This window comes from Marmota flaviventris, chromosome 18, assembly GCF_047511675.1.
Source record: "Marmota flaviventris isolate mMarFla1 chromosome 18, mMarFla1.hap1, whole genome shotgun sequence".
NCBI classification, from domain to species: Eukaryota; Metazoa; Chordata; class Mammalia; order Rodentia; family Sciuridae; genus Marmota; species Marmota flaviventris.
The window spans coordinates 18,313,475-18,341,469 of record NC_092515.1 but is presented as its reverse complement, the minus strand read 5'-3'; the positions used below and the strand labels follow the sequence as shown (position 1 = coordinate 18,341,469).

General features: G+C 36.7%; 1 protein-coding gene across 4 annotated transcripts in view; it reads left to right on the top strand.

Moving 5' to 3' along the window:
* Positions 1-22,026, top strand: part of Lsm14a (LSM14A mRNA processing body assembly factor) — a 60,945-nt gene extending 38,919 nt beyond the window's left edge. The window contains exons 4-11 of one of the 4 annotated variants that reach the window (XM_027941175.2): positions 3,638-3,760; positions 8,317-8,493; positions 8,784-8,849; positions 11,659-11,841; positions 11,961-12,132; positions 14,287-14,518; positions 19,119-19,175; positions 21,309-22,026. In XM_027941175.2, the coding sequence (XP_027796976.1) occupies positions 3,638-3,760; positions 8,317-8,493; positions 8,784-8,849; positions 11,659-11,841; positions 11,961-12,132; positions 14,287-14,518; positions 19,119-19,142 (977 nt within the window). In that variant the 3' untranslated portion in view covers positions 19,143-19,175; positions 21,309-22,026. The remainder of the gene's footprint in view (positions 1-3,637; positions 3,761-8,316; positions 8,494-8,783; positions 8,850-11,658; positions 11,842-11,960; positions 12,133-14,286; positions 14,519-19,118; positions 19,176-21,308) is intronic. The other 3 variants (XM_027941177.2, XM_027941176.2, XM_071604569.1) reach the window with 3 other exon arrangements.
* Positions 22,027-27,995: the final 5,969 nt, after the last annotated feature.

The following is a 27,995-nucleotide window of genomic DNA, read 5'->3' as shown; positions in this document are numbered from 1 at the left end:
TAACAAGATAACCAAGGTTAGGTAACTGAGATAACCAAATCTGACAAGATCATTATCTTATGAGAAAAAAATTACAGATCTGTGTCCCAGAAAGAGTCATAAAACATAAAAATCTTTGAAAAAATATTAATAGAGCCAGAAATTCTGAACAAGGAGATTATGTAATGATAAAGTGAGGTTTATCTCAAAATGGTAAAGTTGTTTAATGCTTATTAACAAAATCAAGAATAATTGTAGCCATCTCAAGGGATATCAAACAGGCATGTGATAAAATTCAACACCCAGAGAATTTCCTAAATTATATATCACTTCTGTAAATGAAAAACAAGAACTAACATAATGGTGAAATGATGGAAGTTTTCCCCTGATGTCAGAAATAAAGCAAAGGCAAAATTATCCCTTACATTAAGACAAGTAAAAGATATTAAAGGCTTAAAGATGGAAAGAGAAAACTAAAAATGCTTTATTTTAGGGTGATGTGACTGTGTAGAAATTGTAAAGGAATATTAAAATCACTAGAATTAATGTGTGAATTAACTATAAAAGGTTAATGTACATGGTAAATATATGGAAGTCTATTGTACTCTAGAACAAATGGTGACTGGCAAACTTGCCTATATGGCAAGTCCAGCTAGCCTTCTATTTTTATAAAGTTTTACTGGAACACAGCTATATTCATTTACTTACTTGTTGTTTATGGCTGTTTTCTCACCTTCAAGGGAAGAATTGAGTCATTATGCTGGGATCATATGGCCTACAAAGCTTATATTTGCCTATTGATACCTGATATAGAACAGCTTATTAGGAGTTGAAATGTGTAATAGCACTGCTTAAAATAGCATCAATAAACTACACGTATAGCTAGGTGCAGTGTTGCATGCCTGTAATCCTACCAACTCAGAAAGGAGAAGGGTTACAAATTCCATATCAGCCTCAGCAGTTTAACAGGACTGTCTCAAAATTATAAAAGGGGCCCCAAGCAGTGGCACATGCCTATAATCCCAGCAGCTGTGGAGGCTGAGGCAGGAAGATTGCGAGTTCAAAGTCAGTCTCAGCAAAAGCGAGAAGCTAAGCAGCTCAGTGAGACTTGGTTTCTAAATAAATACAAAAATGGGCTGGGGATGTGGTTCAGTGGTCAAGTGCCCCTGAGTTCAATCCCCAGTACCCAAAAAAAGAAAGAAAGGACTGCGGATATAGCTCAGTGGTAAAGTGCCCTGGGTTCAATCCCTAACACCGCCCTCGCTTCCCTCCCCACGCTGCCCCGTCCCCCGCGGCAAAAAGGGATTTTTAGCAAGTTATTTTTAAATCTCTGTAACAGTAGTTCTTGCTGGAGAGGGAGTCATTTGACCCTCCTTCCTAAGGGGACACTTGCTGATTAAATGTATAGAAACACTTTTGGTTAAATAAAACTCAAAAAAACTGAAAAGATTGGAGATCTATATAAATAGAAAATTAATCCATGCTTATGGATTGAAAGAATCCGTATATTTCAGATGATACCTTCCCCTAAATTGATTCATTGTAATCCCAATCAAAATCCTTCAGATATTTTAAAAATAGAAATTGTCATGCAGATTCTAAAATTTATGTGGAAATTTTTTAAAAAGAGTATCCTGGACAATCTTGAGAAAGTTTAAGGTTTGCGCAACCCAATTTCAAGACATATTATAAAGCTACAGTAATCAGAACTTTGTTGGCAAATACATTGGAAGTGAAGAATAAAGGATATAAAAGAGGTAAATCCACCAAATACTGACTTACAAAAAAGGCTCCAGTTTAGCTCGAAGGAGAAAGGAATGCCACTTTAACATATAGTGGTATAGCTGCTGAATATCTATGGAAAATATAAACCTTGACCTTACTTAAACCGTTCATAAAAAATATTTTGAGGTATATTATAGGCTTAAATCAGAATTGGGGTAGAAATAATTGGTGTGGTGTGACCAGAAACTTGAAGAATTTGAAGATGTAGAATGCTTACTCCAGGGGGCAGCAGAGGAAGATTGATTGAGGTGAGGAAGCACAGAGCAGCATAGGGCTAAGAATACACATCATCAAAGTAGCTTATGTTTTGATCATTGCTCAAACTAGAGCTAGTGGGATCAATTCAGATCCCCCAAGGAATTCTTTCTTTTTCTTTTATTCTTTTTTTTTCTTTTTGAGATAGGGTCTCACTAAGTTGCAAATGCTGGCTTTGAACTCTGAAATCCCCTTGTCTCAGCCTCCCAAGCTGCTGGAATTACAGGCATGCACCACTGCCCAGCTCCCCCACAGAATTCTTTAAAGTGCTAATCACAGCATTCCCAGGAATATTGTAGGAGTTTATGTTTGGTCTTTTCCTGACCTGGCTAGAATGGCACTGCCTAATTGAAGTGCACCTCCAAAGGAGTCTTAGTGGCTCTGAGATACTGTGCTATGTCCTAATGCCCCATTTTAAGAGAGATATAAACAAGTAGAATTCATTAAATTGGGATCAGTAAGGAAGAGTAGCTTAAAGACCATGTAAAGTTAGTAATGGTTGAAGGAATGGAGTTGCCTACCCTGGGAATGAACAGACTGCAAGGGGCATGCTGTTGTGGGCTAGACTGGTTAAAAGAAGGAAAGTGATCAGAAAAGAGGTAGACATATAAGAGGAGGGCCTTATAAATTGAGATAAGTAGTTCAAACTTGTATCTTGACAGTAATAATGTGATTATATTTATATTTCTTAATTTTATTTTATAAAATATTCTAGTTATCATCTTTATTGAGTTTAGATGATGAGGATGGGGACTATTGAAATAATATTAAATGGGGAAAATACACAGTGTATAAGAAGTGAATAATCCAGAAGTTCTGTAGAAACTTATAGAGGATCAACATAACCAAGCATGGGAGATAACTGGATCCATTCCAGGGACTGTATTACCCAAACTTTACGTAGCTGTTTTAAGCAGAATGCAGCTCCACAATCCCATTTTAAGGTGAAGCATTGAAACTGGGATCTTTTGTCTGTTGCCTTGGAAATGTCGAAGAAGCTTCTAGTCTGTTAATTTGGCCATTTTTTTTTTTTTTTTGTATCAGAATAATTGAACTTAATGTTGGTATCAAATGTACCATTTCTGCTACTTCTTATCTGATGTGTATCCTTCCTATTGCATGTGCACCTGGGACCCTTCTACATGTGTATAAAAATTGTTTGCATCCAAGTATCCTGGGCTTTAAATTGATGTTTTCACCCTACATTGTCATGGTTTTCCAAACTATTGTTTTATTTTATTTGTGTGATTATTTATTTATTTTTGGAGTCAAGATTGAACCCACGGGTGCTTAACCACTGAGCCATATCCCCAACCCCTTATATGTTGTTTTGCAAGTCAGGGACTTGCCAAGTTACCTATGACCTTGCTGAGTTGCTGAGGCCAGCCTTGAACTCATGGTCCTCCTGCCTCTGCCTCTCAAATCACTGGGATGGCAGGCGTGCACCACCATGCCTGGCTTCAAACAATTATTTTATACACTTAATTTTTAGAATTATTAAGTTGTATAAGTGTTATAGAATGGAGTAAGCAGACAACATTAAGATGATATTTTATATAATTGAAAGGTTTTATTTTTGTCTTTTTTGTTGTTGTTTAAAAAAAAAAAAATCTTCAAGCTGGAAGCTCCTTGACATCTTTTGGAACAGAAACATCAAACAGTGGTACCTTGTCCCAAAGTAGTGCAGTTGGTTCTGCCTTTACACAGGATACAAGATCTATAAAAACACAGTTATCTCAAGGTAAGTCTTTTTTTTTTCCCCTTCAGATATTTTTCATTCTAAATTTTTATAGTGATTTTTTACTCTCTCTGAGCTTTTGCAGTTTGTAAATTACATGTATGATTTCTATTTAGTTCTTTTAATTTTTTTCTCCTAGTTATTGTATTATAATTAATGTGTCATTGAATAACATACTATTTAGACTTAAAACTTCTTAGATCATCAAACTGAATGGTGAACATTCTCTATGTTTAATGTGTTTTTTAAAGCAATTATGTAATTTGTGAATGGCACTTACATATATCAAATCAGTACCAGATTTACCACTGAAGATGAGCTAGCCTATATAAATTTGAAATACTGAGAAAAATGAACTATTCATTGTACTGTTGCATCTTCCCTAACATTCTGATAGGATGTAGAGCAGTCATTCTCAGTGTGGACCACCCACAACAATGTCATCTAGAGCACTTCTGGAAAATGTAGGTCCTAATTGAGACCTACTACATCAAAATCGCTGGAGCAGGGATCTGCATTTTAATAAGCTTCTTAAAAGATCCTGTTTTATTTTTAAACTTTTTCCATCAGCCAGTCTCATAACCTTCAGTAGTCACAAGATTTCAGTCAGCTTTTATCCATTGCTAAAGTGGTTATTTATTGGTTCATTGCTTCATATGAATGTTTACTCTTTAATAGAGCAATGTAAAGTGATTTTAGAAAGATGCTGTAATCAGGGCTGGACTTGTGGCTCAGTAGTGGAGTGCTCTCCTCGCACGTGTGAAGCACTGGGTTCGATCCTCATTACTACACAAAATAAATAAAGGTATTGTTTTTATCTGCAACTAAAAACAAATGTTTTAGAAAAGAGAGAGATGCTGTAATCACAGAATTAATACTTTTGTTATCAATGAAATAAAAATACAATAAACAAGGAAAAATATAAAAATAATCATAAACTTAGTACCCAGGAATAATATTTACATTTTGTGTAAGAATCAAAATTTTCAAAATGTTTGCAGTGCTCTTAACATAATGCCTCAGACAGCACATGCTCAGTAGATATCAGCTATCTTAATCAGTAGTCAATATCAAACCTAACATAGAAATCCCAGAAGAATTCTTATTAATAAATACAGATGCCTGCTATCACTACTACTCAGCCTTAAAAAGTTTTAGCTAAATCAGGAGTATATGAGGCAATAAGAAAGCAACATAAATATTGAAATTAGCATTATTTGTCAATGTTAATTTTTTACTTGGAATTGAGAATTCACTGAAAAACTTAGAAATAGGAAGGGACTTAAATTAGAGGTAAAATACCCCCAAATCACTTAATTCATACAATATAATGAGGATTAAAGAAAAGGCTCACAACAGTAAGAAATAGGAAATTATGTATAAGATGCATAATAAGAAATGGATCCACTTATATGAAGAAAAATGCAAAATGTAACAGAGTGACATAAAAGAAGTCACATATAATGAGAAAAACATCTTGTTCTTTGGTGAAAAATTCAGTATTGAGAAGACTTTACTTCTTTCTAATTAAATTTATTGCACTTTTAATCTATTCAAGTGGAATAGTAGAAGAACTTAAACAGAAAGTTTTTGTTTTTGTAGGGTTGGTTTGGGGGTGGGTGCTGGGGCTTAAGTGAACCTAGGAACGCTCTACCACTGAACTACAGCCCCAGCCCTCTCCCCTTTTTAATTTTTTAGTTATAGATGGACGCCATACCTTTATTTTATTTATTTACTTTTGTGTGGTGTTGAGGATCAAACCCAGTGCCTCACACATGCTAGGCAAGTGCTCTACCACTGAGCCACAGCCTTAGCACCCCCAGCTCCCATTTTTTAAATTTTTATTTTGAGTTAAGAGTCTTGCTAAGCTGCCAACACTGGCCTCAAACCTCAAATTGATCCTCCTGCCTCTTCCTCCTGAGTTGCTGAGATTACAGGCTTATATCACTTTACCCAGCAGAAAAAATGTCTTTAAAATAAACTTGGACATAAACAGCAGGACATGGAAGCAAAAAGAAAAAGAATTTAAGAGATGATAAAAGTATTATTATTTTTAAATTTATGGAGAAAAACTGGTTGTTCCAGTGAATGGTGTTGGGGCAGACAGTACTTCCTGATCATTTAGAGGATTTTGGTGGGAGGTTATTTCAGGTACTAGGGATTGAACGCAGGGCTTTGCACATGCCAGGCAAGCACTCTACTACTAAGCCATATCCCCAGCCCAAAAACTTTTTTAAAATAAATTTAAATGTTAAATTTTAGGTACAATTTTATTAATTTAAGTTGGAGGTATATTTATATAAAATTGTTAAAAAGAAGGGCTGAGAGTGGCCATTTTAATCTCACCAACTGAAATTTCTTAATATCACAAAATTAAAACACTTGGAATTTTCTTTAAACTGTGATAAGAATAGGAGGACACATGGGGCTGGGGTTGTAGCTCAGTTGGTAGAGCGTTTGCCTTGCATGTGTGAGGCACTGGGTTCGATCCTCAGCACCACATAAAAACAAATAAAATAAAGGTATTGTATCTGTCTACAACTAAAAAACATTTTTTTTTAAGTGGATTTTTTAAAAGAGAATGTGAGGACACAAGAGGATGTATTTATTTATTTTTACTCAATATCTTCTGGATTTATTCCTATATTATGCCCACATTACCTACATTACCCTATTTATAGCAAAACTGTCATCATGATTACTAAACTATATTTGTAAAAAAAAAAAAAAAAAGAATGTTTTAAACACAAACAAATTAATTTATTACTTGCTCTGATTGCCCCATTATATGTACTTCTCTAGTGCTTCTGAATGACGGGATCTTTTCTCAAAGAAAGGGTTTAATAAAGAGCTTTAAAAGATCATTTTGTGTAGTAAAATTAACTACAATATAGTAGAATTATATTTTACTGCAATGTAGTAAAATTAACTATATTGTATAAATATAAAATGTTATTGTATTTTATGTTATAAAATTAACTATAGCAAAATACTTTCAAAAAATATTTACAGGCTAGGTATGGTGGTGAGCACCTATAGTCCCAACTGTTGGGAAGTTGAAGCAAGAGGATTACTTGAACCCAGGAATTCAAGGCCATCCTGGGCAATACAATGAGACCCTAGCTCCAAAGAATCTTTTCATTTTATTTATTTGTTTTTTTGATTTTTTTGTTTTATGAATAATTATAAAATGTTGCCCATAGGATAAAACTTATATGAGTCACCAAGATTTCCCATTATGATCAATGGAAAAACTGGTGTTTCTATTAATGATAACTTTATTTTTAAATGTTTTCATGATGATCTATATCTAAATTTTTGGCCAAAGTGACTTTGCCATTAATGGCTAGAAATGGTGATACACTTTTGTAATTGCACACTTTACATCACTGTAAACTAATAAATTGTCCCTGAAGTATCTTGGGTACACATTAACCAGTGTTTGCCAGTGCTCAACAGTTTTCCATTTGTTTGGAGCCTACACATAGTAGCATACTTGGAAATGTTTTTGCATAAAATGAGCATAATTTTTAAGTAAAACATTATATTGTATAATATCATGAAATATGAGAGTTCCCTGAGCAGAGACTAATAGCAAACACTGTAGGGGCAAAAAAAAAAAGGCATAATAGTAATACCTAGTGTTGTATTCTTCAGTTAAAACTATAACTAGGTTCTGACCTCATAAAATGAAAAACATTTGTAAGTACAAACCCCCATGTAAAAGTAAAAACATGCTTTTAAAGATCTCTTGAGCTTTAATATGGCAAAGAATTAGTATAGCTACTGTGTAATTATCTGAAGGGTTTATTTTTGTTTCTCGCCTTTTAGTTTTGATGTTTAATGCCCAGATACATAAGGTATATAAAAAACACCTACTTCACTTTCTTTAGTAGTACTTCATGAAGAGGTATTGCATTAGTCATCTACAGAAAATTTAAATGTGTCAGTATTATCTTGTGGTGGATATTATTGGCATAGCCTTCATTTTTCCCACCTTCAGCATGATCTTTGATATCCCAGGAATTTTGTATTGAGCAACAATTTTTGAGGAACTTTATTCCACTAGGTAGAAACACAGATAAAAGTTGTGGAAGTGTAAAGGGTCTTTGTTTTGTTCTGTTTTAATGACCAGACTGCTGAGCTTAATGGCACATGCCTGAAATGTCAGTCTCAGCAAATTAGTAAGACCCTGCCTCAAAAAATAAGACAGACTGGGGGCATAACTCAGTGGCAAAGCACCCCTTGGTTCAGTCTCTAGTACCAAAAAAAAAAAGGAGGAAAAAAATTTTAAAATGATGACCAGACCAATAAAGATAACCAGTTTTAATTAGTTCACATTTGTGCGAAGAATTTGAATTGTTAGAAATAAAACTCTAGTGCCTGGGGCTGTAGCTCAGTGGTAGAGTGTTTGCCTCACATTCACAGGGCCTTGTGTTCAATCCCCAGTTCCACGAAAAGAAAACTCTAGATTTTTTTTTTTTCTTTTTTTTTTTAAGGTCTAGGTTATTTTGAAATCCCAGATTAGGGTAGATTCTTATCTTTTGGTTACATTTTAGGTCGTTCAAGCCCTCAGTTAGACCCTTTGAGAAAAAGTCCAACCATGGAACAAGCAGTACAGACCGCCTCGGCCCACTTACCTGCTCCAGCACCTGTTGGGAGAAGGAGCCCTGTATCAACCAGGCCTTTGCCATCTACCAGCCAAAAAGCAATAGAGAACCAAGAGCACAGGCGAGGTAGAACTTTAGCTTGATTTACTGTTCCTTGATTGACCAACATTTTCACCTCACCTTATTTTCATTAAGAGGATTTACTTTTTTTATATGAATAATCCTAGAAGGTTTAAACTGAACTTAATAGAATGGTCAGTCCTTCAAATTTGAGTCAAAGTGGTGGTGGGGTGGCTGTACTTTTTGGGCACTACATAGGTTTTGTTTTGTGGGTTTTCCCCCCATTTCTAATTTTACAGAAGTTTTTGTTTGTATGTCCTGAGTTCTTTTCTCACTTTGCATGTCTCCTTCTGTAGCTGAAGTACACAAAGTTTCAAGGCCAGAAAATGAGCAACTCAGAAATGATAACAAGAGACAAGTGGGTAAGTTACTTGGACCTGAAAGCTATATCCTATGCTTCTCAACTGGGAGAGCGTATTAAATGTATGATGCATAATTATAAAAAAATGAAAGGTGGGGATTGTTAACTGTTAAGGATTGTTAACCACAATAGAGTGTCTTTGTGGTGACAGAACAGTTCTTCATCTTGGTTGTGGTGATGGTTATGCATATCTATATATGTGGTAAAGTGTCATGGACCTATACATATATAAAGACATAACAGAAAATAAGAACATCAAAAACTTGTGGTATCTGAATAAGGTCTGTACATAAGCTAATTATATTGTGCCAGTGGCACTTTCCTGGTTTTGATAATGTACAGTAGTTGTGTAAGTATTACCATTGAGAAGCTAGGTGATGGGTATAACGGTATATAAAAAAAAAAAGTCTGCACTTTTTTTTTTTCTTCCATATGTCTATAATTATTTTAAAATGAAGAATAGTTAAAATCAAATATACTCTTTGGCCAGGCGGGGTGTGAATACTCAGTAATAGTTCTGAATATCACCTACTAATAGGATTTGGGCATGGTTCTGGTTTTTTGTTAGTTTGTTTGTTTTTTTACTTATTTTATAATCCATACCTTCCCAAAAGCATCCATTATATTACTAATTTCAAATTCACTAATGGAAATCAGATTATAATTTAAAACTCTTCCAAATTAAAAAAGTATAATCATCTTATTTACATAATGGGAAATAAGTAATTTTCTAAATTTTAGAAACATAGATATAATTTTGTGTATGTGTGTAAACACTGTCTCATTTCTCTTGTACATTTTTGAAATGGGTGCTTACAGTGTTGCCCAGGCTTGGCCTTGAATGCCTCAATGGATCCTCCTGCATCAGCCTCCTAAGAAACTAGGACTATACCCAGCTCTGTACATTTTTGTGCTATGAGCCGTGGAATTCATAGGTTTTGGTTTGATTTACTGTATTTTTTTTTTTTCTTTTTTTCTTTTTTTAATTTGGTAAAAGAGACAGACTCTTCTCTCAAAGTATCTTTCATTGACTTCAAAATTCATCACTCTTCCCCTTCACTAGAGTTCATTTTTTTAGGTTTTATAGACATTATGACCAGAACATTTTTTAGATATTTATTTATTTATTTATTTTAGTTGTGGTTGGACACAATACGTTTATTTTATTTATTTTTATGTGGTACTGAGGATCGAACCCAGGGCCTCACATGTGCTAGGGGAGTGCTCTACCACTGAGCCACAATCCCAGCTCTGATTAAATTGTGTGTATGTGTATATGTGGTGCTGGGGATTGAACCCAGGGCCTTGTGCATGCAAGGCAAGCACTCTGCCAACTGAGCTATATATATATCCCAGGCCCAAAACTTTTTTTTTTTTTTTTTTAATGGATTTGCCATACTTCCTGGTATGTGGCCAAGTCATTTTTAATAGTAAAGTTAAATGTTTTTTAAAATCCTGCTTATCTAGATATAAGAAGCATCTGGCTATGCTGCCGTGGGGTTTTGTGGTTTGGTTTTTCAAATCCAGGCACTTTGCCAAACCTCAACAGTGAACATAAGCCTACCTTTCACCCTTTAGTCACTCCTTCTTTTGGTACCATGGACTGAACTGGGGGCACTTTATCACTGAGCCACATCCTCGGCCCTTTTTTATATTTTATTTAGAGACAGGGTGTCGCCAAGTTGCCTGGGGCCTCACTAAATTGCTGAGGCTGGCTTTGAACTTGTGATCCTCCTACCTCAGCCTTCAGAGCTACTGGGATTACACGCATGCACCACAACAACTATCGCCTTTAGGCACTTCTGACCTTTGTTACTGTTTATTGAACTTTTCTCATCATTATCAACTTCATACTGCTTTGTTCTCTGCATTTTTTAGTTAATTTGTGTCAAACGCTATTCCATATTCCTCTATTTTTTTTTTCTTCTTGTGTTGTTTCTCTCAAGTTTCCTCAGTAGATTATACTACCTTGTATTTGTTTATTTTTTAAAATATTTTATTAGTGTTGGTGGACCTTTATTTATTTTTATGTGGTGCTGAGAATCGAACCCAGTGCCTTATACATGCTAGGCAAGCACTGTACTACTGAGCCACAACCCCAGCCCCTTGTATTGTTTATTATCTATCATATCTCATGTGATTGCCCAAAATTATAAAGAGAGAATATATAGAAACAGTGAGGCTTGCGCTGGGGTTGTGGCTCAGTGATAGAGTGCTCATCTAACATATGTGAGGCCCTAGGTTCGATCCTCAACACCTCATTAAAATAAATAAATAGGTAGGTAGGTAAATGGTATTGTGTCCAACTACGTCTTAAAAAAAATGATTTTTTTTTTTTTTTTTTAAGAAACAGTAAGGCTTGAGTAATGTGGAGCCAGTTAGAGGAGGAAGATAGCAAAATGAAATGGAAAGTGTTCGGAACAAAGAGAACTAGTGCTTCTTGTCTGTTTTATCTGTGTTGTAGAATTAACATCTCTTACTTTTGCAGTGTGTGCTGATTAGTGCTTGTTTATTTTTCCTACTGTACATCTTGTTTTCTGTTGTACTTTTCATAAAAGGTTTTAAGTTTTGAGAACCTACTAGGTTAATAGCTCTTCGTATGTTTTGCAGATATGTATGCCATTCTTCCTCTGTGCATTAAACTTTAGTAAAAATTTTTAATAGGAAAAATACAAATATAGTAATGTATGTAGAGACTTATAAATATTTCTATTGTTGATCATTTAGACCATAAAGACGACAGTAGCAACTTCAGTCTTAAATTAACTATGACCTACTTATTGTCCTTTGTATATGTTTTTTATTAACAGTTCCAGGTGCTTCCTCAGCTCCAAGGAGAGGGCGAGGAGGTCATCGAGGTGGCAGGGGAAGATTTGGTATTCGGCGGGATGGTCCAATGAAATTTGAGAAAGACTTTGACTTTGAAAGTGCAAATGCACAATTTAACAAGGAGGAGATTGACAGAGAGTTTCATAATAAACTTAAATTAAAAGGTAAGCTTTAGTTTTTCTATTCAGGAAATTATTTATTGCGGATTAAGGATGTTTTCCAGATTCAGTGTTTTATTTAGTACAAGTCTTGATTTGTATGGTATGTATTTGTTTTTCATTAGAAGATAAACTTGAGAAACAAGAGAAGCCTGTAAATGGTGAAGATAAAGGAGACTCTGGAGTTGATACTCAAAACAGTGAAGGAAATGCTGATGAAGAAGATCCACTTGGACCTAATTGCTATTATGACAAAACCAAGTCCTTCTTTGATAATATTTCATGTGATGATAATAGGTATAGTCCTTTAAATGTTCTTATATTTTTATACTTTTATGATGTTGAAGTATAAAATGTTTTCTTATAAATTTACAATGTTTAATGTATACCTAAAAAAGATCACAATTTATGAGGCGATTGTTGTGGGTTTTTTGTTGTTGTTGTTTAATTTTTTGTTGTTGTTTTTAGTGGTAGGGTGGACACAATACCTTTATTTTGTTTATTATTTATTTTTATGTGGTGCTGAGGATCGAACCCAGGGCCTTTCATGTGCTAGGCATGCGCTCTACTGCTGAGCCACAACCCCAGCCCCATGGGGAAATTGTTTTGTTTTGGTATTAGGAATTGAAGCCACACTCCCAGACTTTTACTTACTTACTTTGTTTGTTTTTGGGTGCTGGGAATTGAACTCAGGGGCACTTGACCACTGAGTCACATCCCCAGCCCTATTGTATATTTTATTTAGAGACAGGGTCTCACTGAGTTGCTTAGTGCCTCGATATTGCTGAGGCTGACTTTGAACTCACCATCCTCTTGCCTCAGCCTCCCAAGTTGCTGGGATTACAGGCATGCACCATCTCGCTTGGCAACTTTTTTATATTTTATTTTGAGACAGGGTCTTGCTAAGTTGCTTAGGACCTCATGAAGTTTCTGAGGTTGGCTGTGAACTTGCTGTCTTCCTGCCTCAGCCTTCCAAGTCACTAGAATTATAGGCATGCAACACTGCACCTGGCTCATAATTGATTTTTTTTTTAATTTTTGTTTTTATTTATTCTTATGTAGTGCTGAGGATTGAACCCAGTGCCTCACATGTGCAAGGCAAGCTCTCTTGCTGAGCCACAACCCTAGCCCCTTGAAATTTTTTTTTTTTAATGTTTAATTTTATTAAAAGAAAATGCTGCTGGGCATAGCATTGCACACCTGTATTGCACAGGAAGCTGAGGCAAGAGGATTGTAGGTTCAAAGCCAGCCTCAGCAACTTAGTGAAACCCTGAGCAATTTAAAGAAACCCTGCCTCAAAATAAAAAAATGAAATGGGCTGGGGATATTGCTCAGTGGTTAAGCGCCTCTGGGTTCATATCCTGGTGCAAAAAAAAAAAAAAAAAGAACGTTCTATATACTAAAGTTTTAAATAATGTTCTGTGAAAGGAGGTAATGACGATATACTTTTGTTTAGGGATGCTGTCACATTTGGATATTACTAATTAAAAGAGAAGCATTCTTTTAACATCTAAATTAACCTTTTAAGCTGGGTATAGAGGCACACACCTATAATTCCAACTTCTCAGGAGGCTGAGGCAGGAGGATTACAAGTTAGATCAAGGGCAGCTTGAGCGATTTAGTGAGATCTTGTCCCAAATTAAAAAGGACCAAGGATGTAGCTCAGTGGTAGAGCTCACTGCATTCAATGCCCACTACTACAAAAATGCATACATATGTACATACATAATCTTTTCCTTTACCCCACTACACTGTACTTCACATGAAGCCAGTACCAAAACAATTAGTGTTTCTTGAAGTTTGCCAGTACAGTTAAACTCTATTATATTGTAGTAAATGTGGGTCTAGAAAATTGTCCAATTATTGTGAGGTAAAAGGACTTTGCATCCAGAACTCAGAGTTTTGTCCTCGCTGCAGTTTGGCACCATCTGCTGGTAGTTGTTTACTTCAATTTAAAAATGGATAGGGAGGCTGATTCTTCTGGGCACTGCAGTTATCTAGAGTGGATGACAGCTACGGGTTAGACGTTTAACTACGTTAATTGGCATGAAATCCAGAGATTGGTCTGGGAACATACTGGAGATTCAAGAAACTACCCTCCATCTCCTAGCTTCCTCAAGACAAGGTTTGCCTGCCTGGCTTTGCCTCTTTTCCGTTAGTACTTAGTTGAATCAATTGCAAATCCCATTATATCTGATTACCATTATATTTGTGCCTTTGTCATCTTTGTTTTATCAGCTATATTTGTAAGAATGTTCACATGAAATGTAACCAAATATTATAGGAAAATATTAAATTTATATGCTGTGGACTACTTAGTTTAAATGCTTACTTTTAATTGATCCTTAGGAATTACTTGGCCTTAATTTGGGAGTTAATGCTGCTATGTATTTTTGCTGAAAAATGTTTTTTTATACCTGGTATGCTAAAGGCCATTTGCTTTTATAATAGAGAACGAAGACCAACCTGGGCTGAAGAAAGAAGATTAAATGCTGAAACATTTGGGATTCCACTTCGTCCAAACCGTGGTCGTGGAGGGTACCGAGGCAGAGGAGGTCTTGGTTTCCGTGGTGGCAGAGGGCGTGGTGGTGGCAGAGGTGGTACATTTACTACCCCTCGAGGATTTCGTGGTGGATTCAGAGGAGGTCGTGGGGGCAGGGAGTTTGCAGATTTTGAATATAGGGTAAGTATGATTATGATTATATACTATAGGATTGGCATTAATGTTTTTATTTTATCTATTTTGGGTAAATATTTTTGAGAGCATTAGAATAACCTAGTTTGACTATTCAGTGGAGAATATGCCTGATTAGGATGTTTATATGATCTTAAGGACAATAACTTCTTGTCTAAGGAATCAAGAAAAATTTTTTTAAGCTGTGCTCTTTTCAAGTGAAGTTAAGAGATGGAAATGTGATTATTTACTATTTATTTTAGAAGCATGGTTTTAGATTTTTTGGACCAGTAAAAATTTTAAAAACCTATCAACCTATCACAAACCTGTTATAGACTGAGTCAGGGCTTTTTTTTTTGGGGGGGGGGGGGGTACTGGAGATTGAACCTAGGGGTGCTTCACCACTGAGGCATATCCCCAGCCCTTTATTTTATATTTAGAGACAGATCTTGCTAAGTTGCTCAGGCTGGCTTTAAACTCATGATCCTCCTCCTTCAGCCTCCCGAGCCACTGGGATTAACAGGTAATCACCATCATGCCTGTTTTTTTGTTTGTTTGTTTGTTTTTTTAAGAAAGCATAGGAAGGCTGGGTGTGGTGCCATTCAATTCCCGGTACCAAAAAAAGAAAAGAAAAACCAAACAAACATTGGAAGGATCAGACACATTGTACAAGAAAAGGATATTTATTTCATATTATATAGTCATTAACAAGTACCAGTCATTGTTCTAAACGTTTTTCACATATTATTTAAATCTCACATCAACTCTGTGATGTAGATTCTATTATCATCCTCGTTTTACAACTGAGGAAATAGATATAGAGATAATAACTTGCTCATGGTCACACAGCTTGTAAATGATGATGCTGAGTGTTGAACCTAGCAATAGGTTCCTGAATCAGTTTTCTTAATTTAATTTTGTGGAAAACACTACATTTTATCTGGTTTTCTTATTTGCTGTAGTCTTGAAAATTTTGTGATATGAGAAAATTCTGTAACTCTATATAATATGTTTATGTATATAACTTGTTTACTGAAAGGCATTTGTAAATTAAGGCAGCATAGTAACTGTCCTAGTCCCCATAAACTATTCTAGTTCATTAATTTTAGGAGTAGTGGAGGAGAAAAATAGAGCAGTTCAAAATATAAGGTCTATATACCTTAAAAGTCTACTAGAATAGCAGAGGAAAGCTGGAAACAGAAAGACATGCTGGCTGGAATTTTATTGTCCAATATTTAAAACTGGTCACTGTTGATCTCTCTAGAAGAAGAACAATAGCTTTGGGATCTGGTCTGTTAATTTTCATGCCTGTTAATTAGCCTCAAGTTATTCTCTCACACTATCTAGCCCCAGTGGGTGATGCAGTTGGAAAATCTTCATCCCAGCTAAGAGAATCTGTCTTAGAAACTACGAATGACTCTTCCTTCTCACTTTTATTGTTCTCAAGGTTGTCAGCAATCCCTTGCTTCTAGAATTCAGTCACTTTTTCATAAATATTTGCCTTTTAACATCTTTGCAATATTTGACACTGATGATCACCCCCTCAACTTAGGATCTTCCTAATTCTTTTAATACACTTGTTTTTTGTTTAAAACACAAACAAAACAAAAGGAAAAAAAGTGCTCTTTAACAGCCTATTAAGTGCTTCGTGATCTGCCTGTTTCTCCAGGTCAGATGTCCAGTGTTGGCTCTTATCTTTGTGGCCAGTGGGACAGATCTTTCCTTCATTTACTCTGCAGCAGATAGGTGGGCTTTCTTACTCTTGTTAGCTGCCAATTTATTCCTATCTTGGGACATTTTTACCCATTTCTTCTGTTCAGTGTGCTTTTCTTGTGAGCATTCATGCTCATGTTCACACTCTTTCACCTTTGCTTGACCACTCTCTCACTCCTCACTCCCCTCCCCCTTTTGTAAACTCATCCACTCATAGTTTGTAATCACTTCTTCAGCTTGGACCTTGTATGTTTCTGCCCTGCATTTCTGTCGTTGCTTGCTTTATATCCTGTCAACCTTCGTCAGACTGACCTTAATCATCTTTTCACTCTCCAGTCATCTCAGCTCTGCCTTCTCCCAGAGTTCCATTTTGACTCTTGGCAAAGATACTATCCACACAGTGAAGGTATCCATATTATGATCAATTTTCATGTCACCACATTCATACCTTTGAGATGTCCCTGCCAGTTATCATGACAACCCACTGATGGATCTTCATACCTTCAGTCTTTTTATCCCACTTCATTTACTTTTTGAAGAACCAACAGCAACTCCTTGTTGAAGATTATGCTGAGTCAACTTGGTTTGAGAAAAAGTATGTTTAAATTAGCATTGGATCCAGATGAGAATTATAGTAATTGTTGCTGGTATGATCTCATTTGAGTTTACTAAACCATCCAGACTACCAATTTTGAAATTTGTGGAAAGAAGTTATGTTTTAGTTAACATAAAACATACTTTTTAAGTAATGATTAAACTCTCAGAGTTGGAAAACATCTGAGATCTGACCACCTGGCCAAAACATAAGCCTCTTCGGTAGTGACTCTTATCAGGATGCCCACCTCACCCCAGAAATACCCTAGTTGTTAGGTTCTCAGAGACATACACAGTTTGAGTGGAAATCACTTTGCCTTTATCTTCAGCTTTTTGGTGAAACTCTATCCTTGTACAAAACATGTAACATACTTAATGCAGGTTTTTCAGATATTTGAAAAAACAGCTGTCATGTTTGCTTTGTATGACCAAACAATTATGTCTCTTTCTATGAGTACTCAATCAACAAACCTTCATTGACCTAAAGCCATGTACATGCTATGCACTTGTTAATACAAATATTTATTTTATTATTTATTTATTTATTTTGGTGTCGGGGATTGAACCCAGGGGTGCTTAACCACTGAGCCATGTCCCTAGCCTAGCCCTTTTTAGTTTTTATTTTGAGGCGGGGTCTCACTAAGTTGCTGAGGCTGGCCTTGAAACTGCTATTCTGCCTCAGTTTCCCAAGTCGCTGGGATTGTAGGCATATGCAAACATTTTTTTCTCAAGCCATATCATATTGTATAGTCATTTTGAGTCTTTTGTTAAAAATCTTAATCGTGCTATTGCAGCATTCAAATGCATTGTAGAACTTATCTGCATGAGTCTTTATTCCTCACAGATAGTTCAGCCCCTGCTTGAGAATTTCAAGGAGTGCTAGTAACCCTGAGGCATTGCCTTGAAAGCTAAAAGGCTCTAATGTACCGCCTGCTTTTCTTACTCTGTGAGGGTCTCCACTTGATATACCAGCCCTATTTCTCATTACCCTTTAATCTGTCTGCCTCAAGCAGGCTGGTTTGTGGTCATCTATTATATACAGCTTGATTCCAATTCTAGTAACCTCATTCATTTACCAATTTTACAGAATTTTTCACATATGCCAAGAACTATGCTGGACACTGGTGATAACAAACAGATATATCTGTCCCAGTTTTCTTGGTATTTACAGTTCAGTGGGGATACAGGCATAGGTAAAATTCAGGTACCTCCTTTCACTTCTTAGTATGCATTTTTAATACATTCATTGTTCCCTACTTAATATATTTTATTTTATTTTATTTTTTTATTTATTTTTGTTCTGCATTGCCAGCTAGATGGAGCCTCTGGCATTAAAGATTGTTTTCTCCTTTTTCCCCACCAAAACACCTATCTCAGCACATAGCCTTGGTTGCCTTGAAGTTAGTGCTTATCAGTATCAAAGCTGAAGTTCCAACATTGTGGGTAGCCCTTGTGCATTCCAGATTTGAATGACCTATGGATCCACCCTTATATTCCTAACTTCAGTAACTTACACCTTCTAAATCGTATCTTCTTGGCATCTTTAAAGGTTGGAAACAGTGAGTGATTACATAAAGGAGATTTACCTTTAAGGATAAAATCATTCCTGAAACATCATCTAGTGTTTCTTCCCAGAGGTGCCTTCTCAGCAGCCTTCATGAAATGAATTAGCTTTGTTCCTTGTGCTGTGTTGATATGAATCATTACACTTTTGGGGTGAGCAGACAAACTTGATTGTTTAATGAAAACGTAAGTAAAGATTGGATCATAGATTTTTTAGATGGCTTAAAAGAATCAGCCAGACTATTAGATGGTTAGGAAACTAAGGACCCTAAGAGGTTATTGATCTAGGTACAAACTTATAAAGCCAAAACTTGTTACATTGACTTCTGGCCCATTTTTCCCTAACTGAAATGTTTTAAAACTTCTGATCCTGTGATGCCTGATGTCTTTCCCCGCCACCCCCTTTATTTGGGGGGAGGGGATGGAAGGGGCAGTGGCAGGAGCAGATTAGGATTGGGGGTAATAATAAGAATGTAGCCAGCCCCTATTTTATATGCTGCTGCCAAGGAGGTTAAGCCTCCACGGTGGGTGGGTGAAACTATGCACTTCAGTCTCTGTTTCTTCACAAGATCCAGAGACCATAAGGTATTTGAAATGACACCATGGTACTTTCTCCCTTTGTCCCCCTATTATTTTCTCCTCTCCCCTTCCTTCCTCCACTACACTCCCTTTTCTTTTTTTTTTTTTTTTCTCCTTGTATCTTTTCTTTTTCTTTTTTCTTTTTTTTTTTACCTTTCAGAAAACCACAGCTTTTGGACCCTAAAAGGTCTGGATTGGTCGTACTGCTTTCTGAAAGGTAAAAAAACAATTAAATAAATTGGGAGATGTTATGGTTGGCTTTGGTGGGGGACAGTGGGTTCATCTTTAGCTCATTTATTTCTTTACAACATTGTACTATGCCACATATAATTCAATTTAATAATACTGTACAAATAACATTGAACAAATGTTGCTATATAACATAGATGAAATTAAGTATTTCACCCTGTTTCTAAATTTGAGTAAGAATCAGAAAGCCAGGTGCAGTGGCACATGCCTGTGATCCCAGCAGCTCAGGAGGCTTAGACAATAGGATCACAAATTCAAAGCCAGCCTCAGCAAAAAGCAAGGCACTAAATAACTCAGTGAGACCTTGTCTCTAAATAAAATACAAAATAGGGCTGGGGGTGTGGCTCAGTGGTAGAGTGCCCCTGAGTTCATTCCCCGGTACCAAAAAAAAAAAAAGAATTAGCAGTAAAAATCAGATAGAGTCATTACTGGGTGTCCACGTAGGATTGGTTTCAGGACCCCCGAAAATACCAAAATTTGTGGATGCTCTAGTCCCTTAAGTAAGGTAGCATAGTATTCACATATAACCTGTACATGTCCTCTCATATGTTTTAGTACTAATGGAATCCCCTCCATAGTTTCTATCCACAGTTGGTTGAATCTGCATATAAAGAACCAGGGATATGGAGGGCCAACTGTGTGTACATAGTAGCAGCTAGTTTGGAGGCAAATAGAAGCCCTGACTCTGCCTTTAGTTTAGAATTTGTCTCACTGGGAGGCTCATTTAAATTTTTATTGCTTTCTCACTTGATTACATTTTATTTTTAATTTCCCATCAACTCTGTTTTTCATAACTAACTTCTGATTTGTGGGGTTTTTATCTATTTTTTTAATATTTATTTTTTAGTTATAGGTGGATCCAATGTCTTTATTTATATATTTATGTGGTGCTGAGGATCGAACCCAGTGCCTCACTAGGCACATGCTAGGCGAGCGCACTCTGAGCCACAATCCCAGCCCCTTGTGAGTTGTTTCTTAAAATTGATTTCTAGCCAGGCACAGTGGTACATGCCTGTAATCCCAGTAACTTGGGAGGCTAAGGCAGAAGGATCAGAAGTTTGAGACCAGCCTCAGCAATTTAGCAAGACCCTGTCTCAAAATAACAATTAAAAAGGACTGGAGATTTAACTTCAGCAGTAGAGCACCCCTGGGTTCCATTTTTAGAGAGTGTGCATGCACATGCACGTACACACACACCACAAATAGATTTCTGAATTATTGCTTTCCCTTAACGTGACATTTTGAAGAGTTTCCCCCTGCCACCCCCCACCCAACCCCCCCACTACCACTACCACCCCCTCCCCGGTACTGGGGATTGAACTCAGGGGCACTTAACCCCTGAACCACATCCCCAGCCCCTTTTTTTTTTTTTTTTTTTGTATTTTATTTAGAGACAGGGTCTCACTGAGTTGCTTAGCACCTTGCTAAATTGGTTAGGCAGGCTTTGAACTCCTGATCCTCCTGCCTCATCCTCCCAAGCCACCGGGATTACAGGTGTGTGCTACCAAGCCCAGCAGGAAATGTTATTTTACTGTCTCAGTATTTTATTGCTTAATAAAGACTTTTCAAAGACTCCACAGTTTTATGAAGCTTATTTTAAAAGAATTGTCAGTTGTATTTGAAGAATTTGATTATTAAGTTGGGCAACCAAAGATAGTGGGGTATACCTATATTTAGGGTGGCTTTTTGCCACACCCAGCCCACAATAACACTGCTTTAACCTGTGCTGACTGAAAATTTTGTTAAATACATAATATGCTTCTACTTAGTGTGGAAGTTATGAAAAATGTTTCCTGGAAATCAATTTCCATGAAAGTAAAAGGAAGGGTGTATTTAGAGGTAACTTAAAATACACTAAAGTGGGCTGGGGCTATGGGTCAGTGGCAGAGCACTTGCCTAGCATGGGTAAGGCACTGGGTTCAATCTGTCAGCACCATATAAAAATAAACAAATAAAATAAAGGCATTCTGTCCATCTACAACTACCAAAAAAAGTTTTTTTAAATAAACTGAAGCAAATGAAAAAGAAAGACAAGACTCATTAATAAACCAGTAATTTTGGAGCATTGACTAATTGGGTTGTTTTTCCCCCACCTTTTTAGAAAGACAACAAAGTTGCTGCATAGTCTACAAGCAAGTCTTTGAAAATAGGTGAATTTCTAGCTCTTCATGGTCCTGAAAATTGGTTTCAGTCTTTGTGAAGAATGAAGAAGTGAATTTGCTGTATATTTGTCACCAGCACTGGGTTTTGTTTGTTTGTTTATTTTTCTGCTTAATTTCAAAGATACAATGCAGTTACTTTTGGGGGGAGGAAGGCTCATCTTAAAAAATGAGCACTAAATATATTTGGAATAGCAGAAGGGTTAAGTAATTTCTTATGTATAGTTAAACTAAAGCAGTACTTCAATGGACTTATAAGTATTTTTTCATCACTGAAAGGATTTTTCTTATCACTAAATTGTATTTGGCAATTATTGCAAGTTGCCTGCAGATAGGGCCGTGATACTGTGTTTTGAGCCACAGAAGGTTGTGTGTGTATGTGTGTGTGTGTGCGCGCGTGTGTGTCTTTATCTTCCTCTTTCTTTTTGGAAATCCTATAATATGAGGTAGCTTATTTCGTCAATTAGGGTGCTGGATGGTAGAGAATTTTGTCAGTCAACTATGTACACACAGTAAATACTGTTTCTTAGGCAAAGGTAACTTTTTTATATAGTTGTAAAATTCCATTATATTCCATTGCCAAAGAAACATTAAGAACTTTGTATAGCTGTATAAAAAGCAACTAATTTTTTAAAGAATAAACATTTTAAAGTCAGCAAACATACTGTGTCCTTGCAGAAGTTGATGTGCTGAGGAACAGAGTTATGGGTGGGTCTTTTTTTCCCTTGTCTTTCCAGGCTTAATATTTTTGATTTATTTTTTAATGTTTGGAACAGAAATGAAGATTTGATACATTCTTCCATTATCTAAAAAGGATAAATTCTTCATGCTCAATGTAAGAACTTCATTTTGTAGCAAATGGCATATCACAGGATTTCTCCAAATAATATTTTCAGTATATGAATGTAAATAATCATAGATAAGAATGTACTTAGCTGTATTTTCAAATAAGTAATCATCCCCCTTTTTTAAGACTTTTAAAACTAGGCATCAGTTAACTTGTTTTTCCTGATATGCCTGGAGTTTTGTTGTGATAACATTGACTCATTCCATTATATTTCAAGAGGATTCAGAATGTTCGAAATTATTTTGAAAACTTGTAACACATTATTATTAACATTGGGCCTGTGACCCACAGGTGACTCAGTATAGAGTTCATTGCTAATTATAAATTACTAATAAATCTTTTTGATATTTTAAGCTATAGTGGAAAAAAATCTGGCCACTTTTGTGTTTTTATGAAGGCCATGGAATAAAGGGATCCAAAGATTTAAATATTTTTATCTACTTTGATTTTTGTTAACTTTCTCCTTAAAACATTCAGTAGTGATAAAGATGTGGAAAACTGCACTGTAGGAGAATTGGAATATTTAAAGATGGTTGATATTTTTATTTTAATTTTGTATCTTTTGTATAGCTCTACAAGGAAATGTTTTGTAATTTGATTTCATTATTAAGATCCAGTACTTGGCAGCCATAGTTTAGATAATATTGTTTAGTACTATTTGCTTGCATGTTAACAACTAAACCTTTTGGAGGACCCACAGATCATGATAATGAACGTATTTCTGAGGCATTCGAGCATCAAAGCAAGTGCTGTGGCAATACCTGTGTAGACTGAGAAGTCCCAGGCCAATTTCAAGAAGAAAAACTTGTAAATACCAGTTCTACACACTCTGAAAGTATGAGTTCACTCGTTTTTCCCAGCTCTCTGGGTCATTGACTGGGACATTTGTTGTCCCAAAAGTAACTGGCAGCATGGCGTACCTGCAGTGCACCTTACAATATTAAAGCAAGGTTTTTATTCTAAAACAGAATAAAACTGTTCAATAAAAAATGTTTGTCAAAGTTCTTTCTCTTAAATAGTAACATTCTCTTCCAATATAAATTAAATATAATGAAAAGCATCTTTTAATAAGGTTGGAGGAACAAAGCCTGGGTTCCATATCTAGTACCACAAAAAATATATATGTCAATGTATGTGTGATTAGAGTTATGATAATGTTTATATTCTGTAATAACTAAATTTCTAACTTTTGTTTCTTGAGATTTATTTTTTATTATTATAGATACATAAGGAAAGCTAAAAGTTCTTTTCTTCCTTTTCTGAGTATAAGACACTCCTGAGTTAAAGATTGTGACATGAAAAAACTAAGCCAATAAGGTACTATAAAGCCACATAGGTAGTTCTGATCAGCCAGGTTTGGGGAGAAGAACATCATAATTGACTGATCTAGTGCCTTGGTAGAGTTACCACAAGAATTTCATATCCTTTTCCCCAAGTTTTGAAAACTCCAGTATCCAGGTTGGGACTGGGACTGAGGACAGGGAAGGACTAATTAGAAAAGGAGGTGGGGATGTTTCTGTAGGATAGAATATGGAGGAGAGGGTGAGACTGAAGTTTCCCTCAAGGTTTGTCTGCTTCAAAGACTAAGTCCTCGTTGTTTATTCTTCACATAAACAAAGGAAATGAATGTGTGTTGTCTCTCTTAATTTAATGTGGCTTTTAGCCCTGTCTCTCTGGGTTATCTGCTTATCAGAGAAGCTGCTCCTGTAGGACCCCTGTACTCACTGCATATGCTGAGAAGCAACCTCTTCTTTTCCTGAGAATGATTAAATTTTCTGATTTCACTCTTTATAGCTAATCATGTCTGGACTTCATGTGTTGTAGGAGTTCCCTGCTCTAGAGATGAAACTGATTTAAATTGTGATGGGGAGTGTCATGTTATAAGGTAATCAGAGTGCATGATCTCTTCCTATAGGAGCTCAGATGTCACCAGTTTGCTCGGTTTGCCTGTTATTACTATATTTTTAAAAGCAGACAAGGGCTGGGGATATATACAGCTCAGTGGTCGAGCACTTGCCTTGTACTTGCAAGCCCATGAGTTCAATTCCAACAACACACACACAAGTAAACATTGACAAATATTAGACCAGTTGGAATCAAACTTGGAGAATAAGGTAGAGTGCCATTATCCTCTGGATTTGAGGATGCTAAATGGGAAACTGCTAAGTAGGCTGTCTCAGCCTCTCCTAAGTTGGCCACACAGGGACAGCTTCTTGGAAGAGGTGTCATCTGATTAGGAGTTAGTTAATTAAGGAAAGTGAGAGAGAGCGCAGAAGCTTGGTGGCCAGCAGCAGCCAGCCAGCCAGCTAGCTAGCTAGCTATTGGTGTTTGCACTGGCAAGAGAGGTACATGATTAAAGCACTGGTCTGATGGGAACAGGCTCAGCCTTCTGAGGAGCAACATACAGGGGTTTCGTTTGTTTCTTTGTGTGTGTGGGGGGGGTTTTTTTTGTTTGTTTGTTTTTTCTTTTTAGTTGTCCATGGACCTTTATTTTATTTATTTATGTGCTGTGTTAAAAATCGAACCCAGTGCCTTACACACTTGGCAAGCACTTTACCACTGAGCTACAACCCCAGCCCAATGCAAAGGTTCTTAACCTGTTTTCAGAGTCAGTGGTTTTGAAAATTTGGATGCTAAGAGCACAAGATGGGACAATGAATCTAATGTGATTTTTTTGTTCTCCGTAATGGTGCAGAGCTATCAGCCTGTGGTATGGGTGTCCTTAAAGTTCCAGCTCAGTTCATATGTAATGAACTTGGCTGACTGATTAAAATATAAATATATATATATATATTTTTTTTTTTTTTTTTTTTTTCCAGGTTTAAGTCATAAACATATCAAAATAAACCAGAGTCTAATTTCAGGTCATAATGTTGGTTTTTAAGGAAATGCTTTAAAATATAAACCATGTTGTGGTTTATAGGGAAACAAAGCAGCTCTTTGAGGATGAAGCATATTTTAGTTCAATACTGAGTCTTTCTTACAAGTGACTCATAGTCACTCAGCTTAGTGGCACAGAAACCACTGAGAGCAGCCAGCAAGGGAGCTCATGGCCCAGAAAGTCTTGCCTTCTCCAGACTACAGTAGTCTGGAGATGAAAAATGCCAAAATTGATCGGGCTCTGAGGAGGCTAGGACCATGTGAGATTCTAATGAATTCCAGTGAATGGTTTTTAGTCACTCCAGTACAGAGGAAGGAGTGTGTTTGCTAAGTGTCTGGAGTGTACTTCTGTAATCCTAATACTCACCTAATGCAGATAATCCTTGGGTGTCAGCCTCACACAGGATTGTTGATGAGAATGCAAATCTCAACATTGCAATGCAGGATTTCGCTTGTGCTGAAAGATTTTGTAAATTCTCTCTTTCTGGGTTAATTGGGGAAAGCCTCTCCCTTGCTGTATTCCCCAGTATTGATAGTATTTCTTTGTCTCCACAAATATGTGGAGCATTGGAAACCGTAGTTTATAAAATAGAATTAGATACAGGTTTTTTTTTTCCTATCATAAAAGCAGCTTAAAAGGGGGGGAAATATGGGGTTTTATTTGTTTGTTTTGTTTTAATGCTGGGGATTGAACCTGGGGTACTTTACCACTGAACTACATCCCCAACACTTTTATTTTTTTATTTTGAAAGTGACTCACCAAGTTGCCTGGGGCCTCCCTTTGCTGAGACTGACCTTGAATTTGTGATGCTCTCACTTCAGCCTTCAAAAAGGAAAGGAAAAGAAGAAAAAAAATCATCTGCAAGCCCATTACCTGAAAAGCTCACCATGTTAACACTATTTGGGTGTTTATGTTCTGATATGAAACTGACTTTTTTCTTTTTTCATGAAATTATTAGGTAGCACTGTTTAAAGTATGTACATATAGGAAAATACACGTCATAATTGTCTTTGTAACCCAGGAATCAGAATATTAACAGTGCCCAAACATCCTCCCACACTGCTGCTTTCCTTAACCAGTACTCTCTACCCACTCAAGACTAACTACTGAAAAAATGAGGGAATGGGGAAGACTACTGCCCTGACTTCTAAGAGCATCAATCATAGCTGGGTTTTTGTCTTTTAATATAAATGAAACTATGATGTGTATAATTATTCTTGGCTTATTTGCTCAGCATTCTTTGTGGGATTCATCCATATTATTCATCCATAATATTCCATGTGTTAGTAGACCACAGTTTATCCCCTTGGGGAATTTCTAGCTTTTGGGCTATTAAAATAATACTAGCTAGCACTGTTTCTTCTCCACAAGAGACTACTGAACTAGAGTAGGAGAAATGCTGTCTAGACTTCTTGAGGATGTGAACAATTTAGTAGTTCCCAGCTACAATGCTGCTCCACACTAGTGTACTACTGCAAGTACCTCAAGTACCAGAAAACCCTGATGTAGAGACATACATAGGTGTGCATATTAAAGCAGATCTCTTATGTCTCTTATGTTCCCTAAGAACACTGTGCCACCTCTTCCCAACATCAGTTTTTCAGGATTTGAGTGTGGCATCCCTGCTTCCCCTTGTTGAGGTACATGTGATTCTGTCTTAGTTATGATCATCTTAACAACCTGGTAATGACCTTCATCTTGAATCATCTAATGCCTCTTTCCCCTATTATCCTTTATAATGTCTTCAACTTTGTGACATGCCCATCTGTATTAGGTCCCCCCAAGATAACCATACCCAGTGAAAAGCAAAAGGGAAAGACAATGGGCCAAGTCTAGAGGAAACCAGGCTCCAGCTCTCAAAGGGTACTTAGGATCAAGTGAAGCCTCAGGATGTGCTTAACTCCCCCCAGCAGTAAGTTGTGGTCATGTGTGGAATGTTGCCAACCAGGATGTGCTTAAGAATCAGTGCCCAGGGTTTTTATTGGGGGTTGGTTATATAGGCAGCCTTTGCCTGGCAGAACACCACACTAAGGAAGTAAAGCACATTGTACAGTTTAGATACAGTGAACCACTCCGACGAGTTCCTGGAATGGTGGGAACTGACTTAAAACCATGTTTCCAGATTTCAGTCAAAAGCCAAACTTTTAACAGTCTGCTCTGTTAACTGCACACCAACCCACAGTCTGGCTCCCGTTCTTGTCCTGTGTAACCTTTTTCTCATCCTTTCCCACCCAAAGTCTTGAACACACCTGAACTTTGTCCGTCAACCTCAAGTACAACACCTCTGAACTGCAGATTTAGATATCCCATGCTTTGAGCCAGGTGTGGTGGCACATGCCTGTAATCTCAGTGGCTTGGGAGGCTGAAACAGGAGGATCGTGAGTTTAAAGCCAACCTCAGCAAGACTGAGGTACTAAGCAACTCAGTGAGACCCTGTCTCAAAATAAAATACAAAAATAGGGCTGAGGATGCGGCTCAGTGGTCCAGTGCCCCTGAGTTCAATCCCTAGTACAATCTCCAAAAAAAAATAGATATTCCATGCTTTGGTCTTGCAGCTGGCTTGCTCAAGAATGGGTGGGGGCAGGGGAGTACTCCCTTTTTTTTAGTAACTGCTTTTAGCCTGGTACAGAACTAAAGATCTGGGATCTTTCTACTTTCTCTGGATTCATAAGCTCATCCATTTTACTTTCCCAGCACCATCTCCAACCAGCCTGGACCCCCATGATTCATCGTTTATCTTGCAAATATCCTAAACTTCTTTACTTTGTTTCTGCCTAGAGAAACCCTTCATCTCTATGGTCAGTGTCTTCACCCAGAAGGTTGAGTTCTGAGGAAGAGGATCCAGGAAAGTAAATTAATACCACTCTTGATCTAGTTACTACCCTGTGCTGAGCCCTCAAC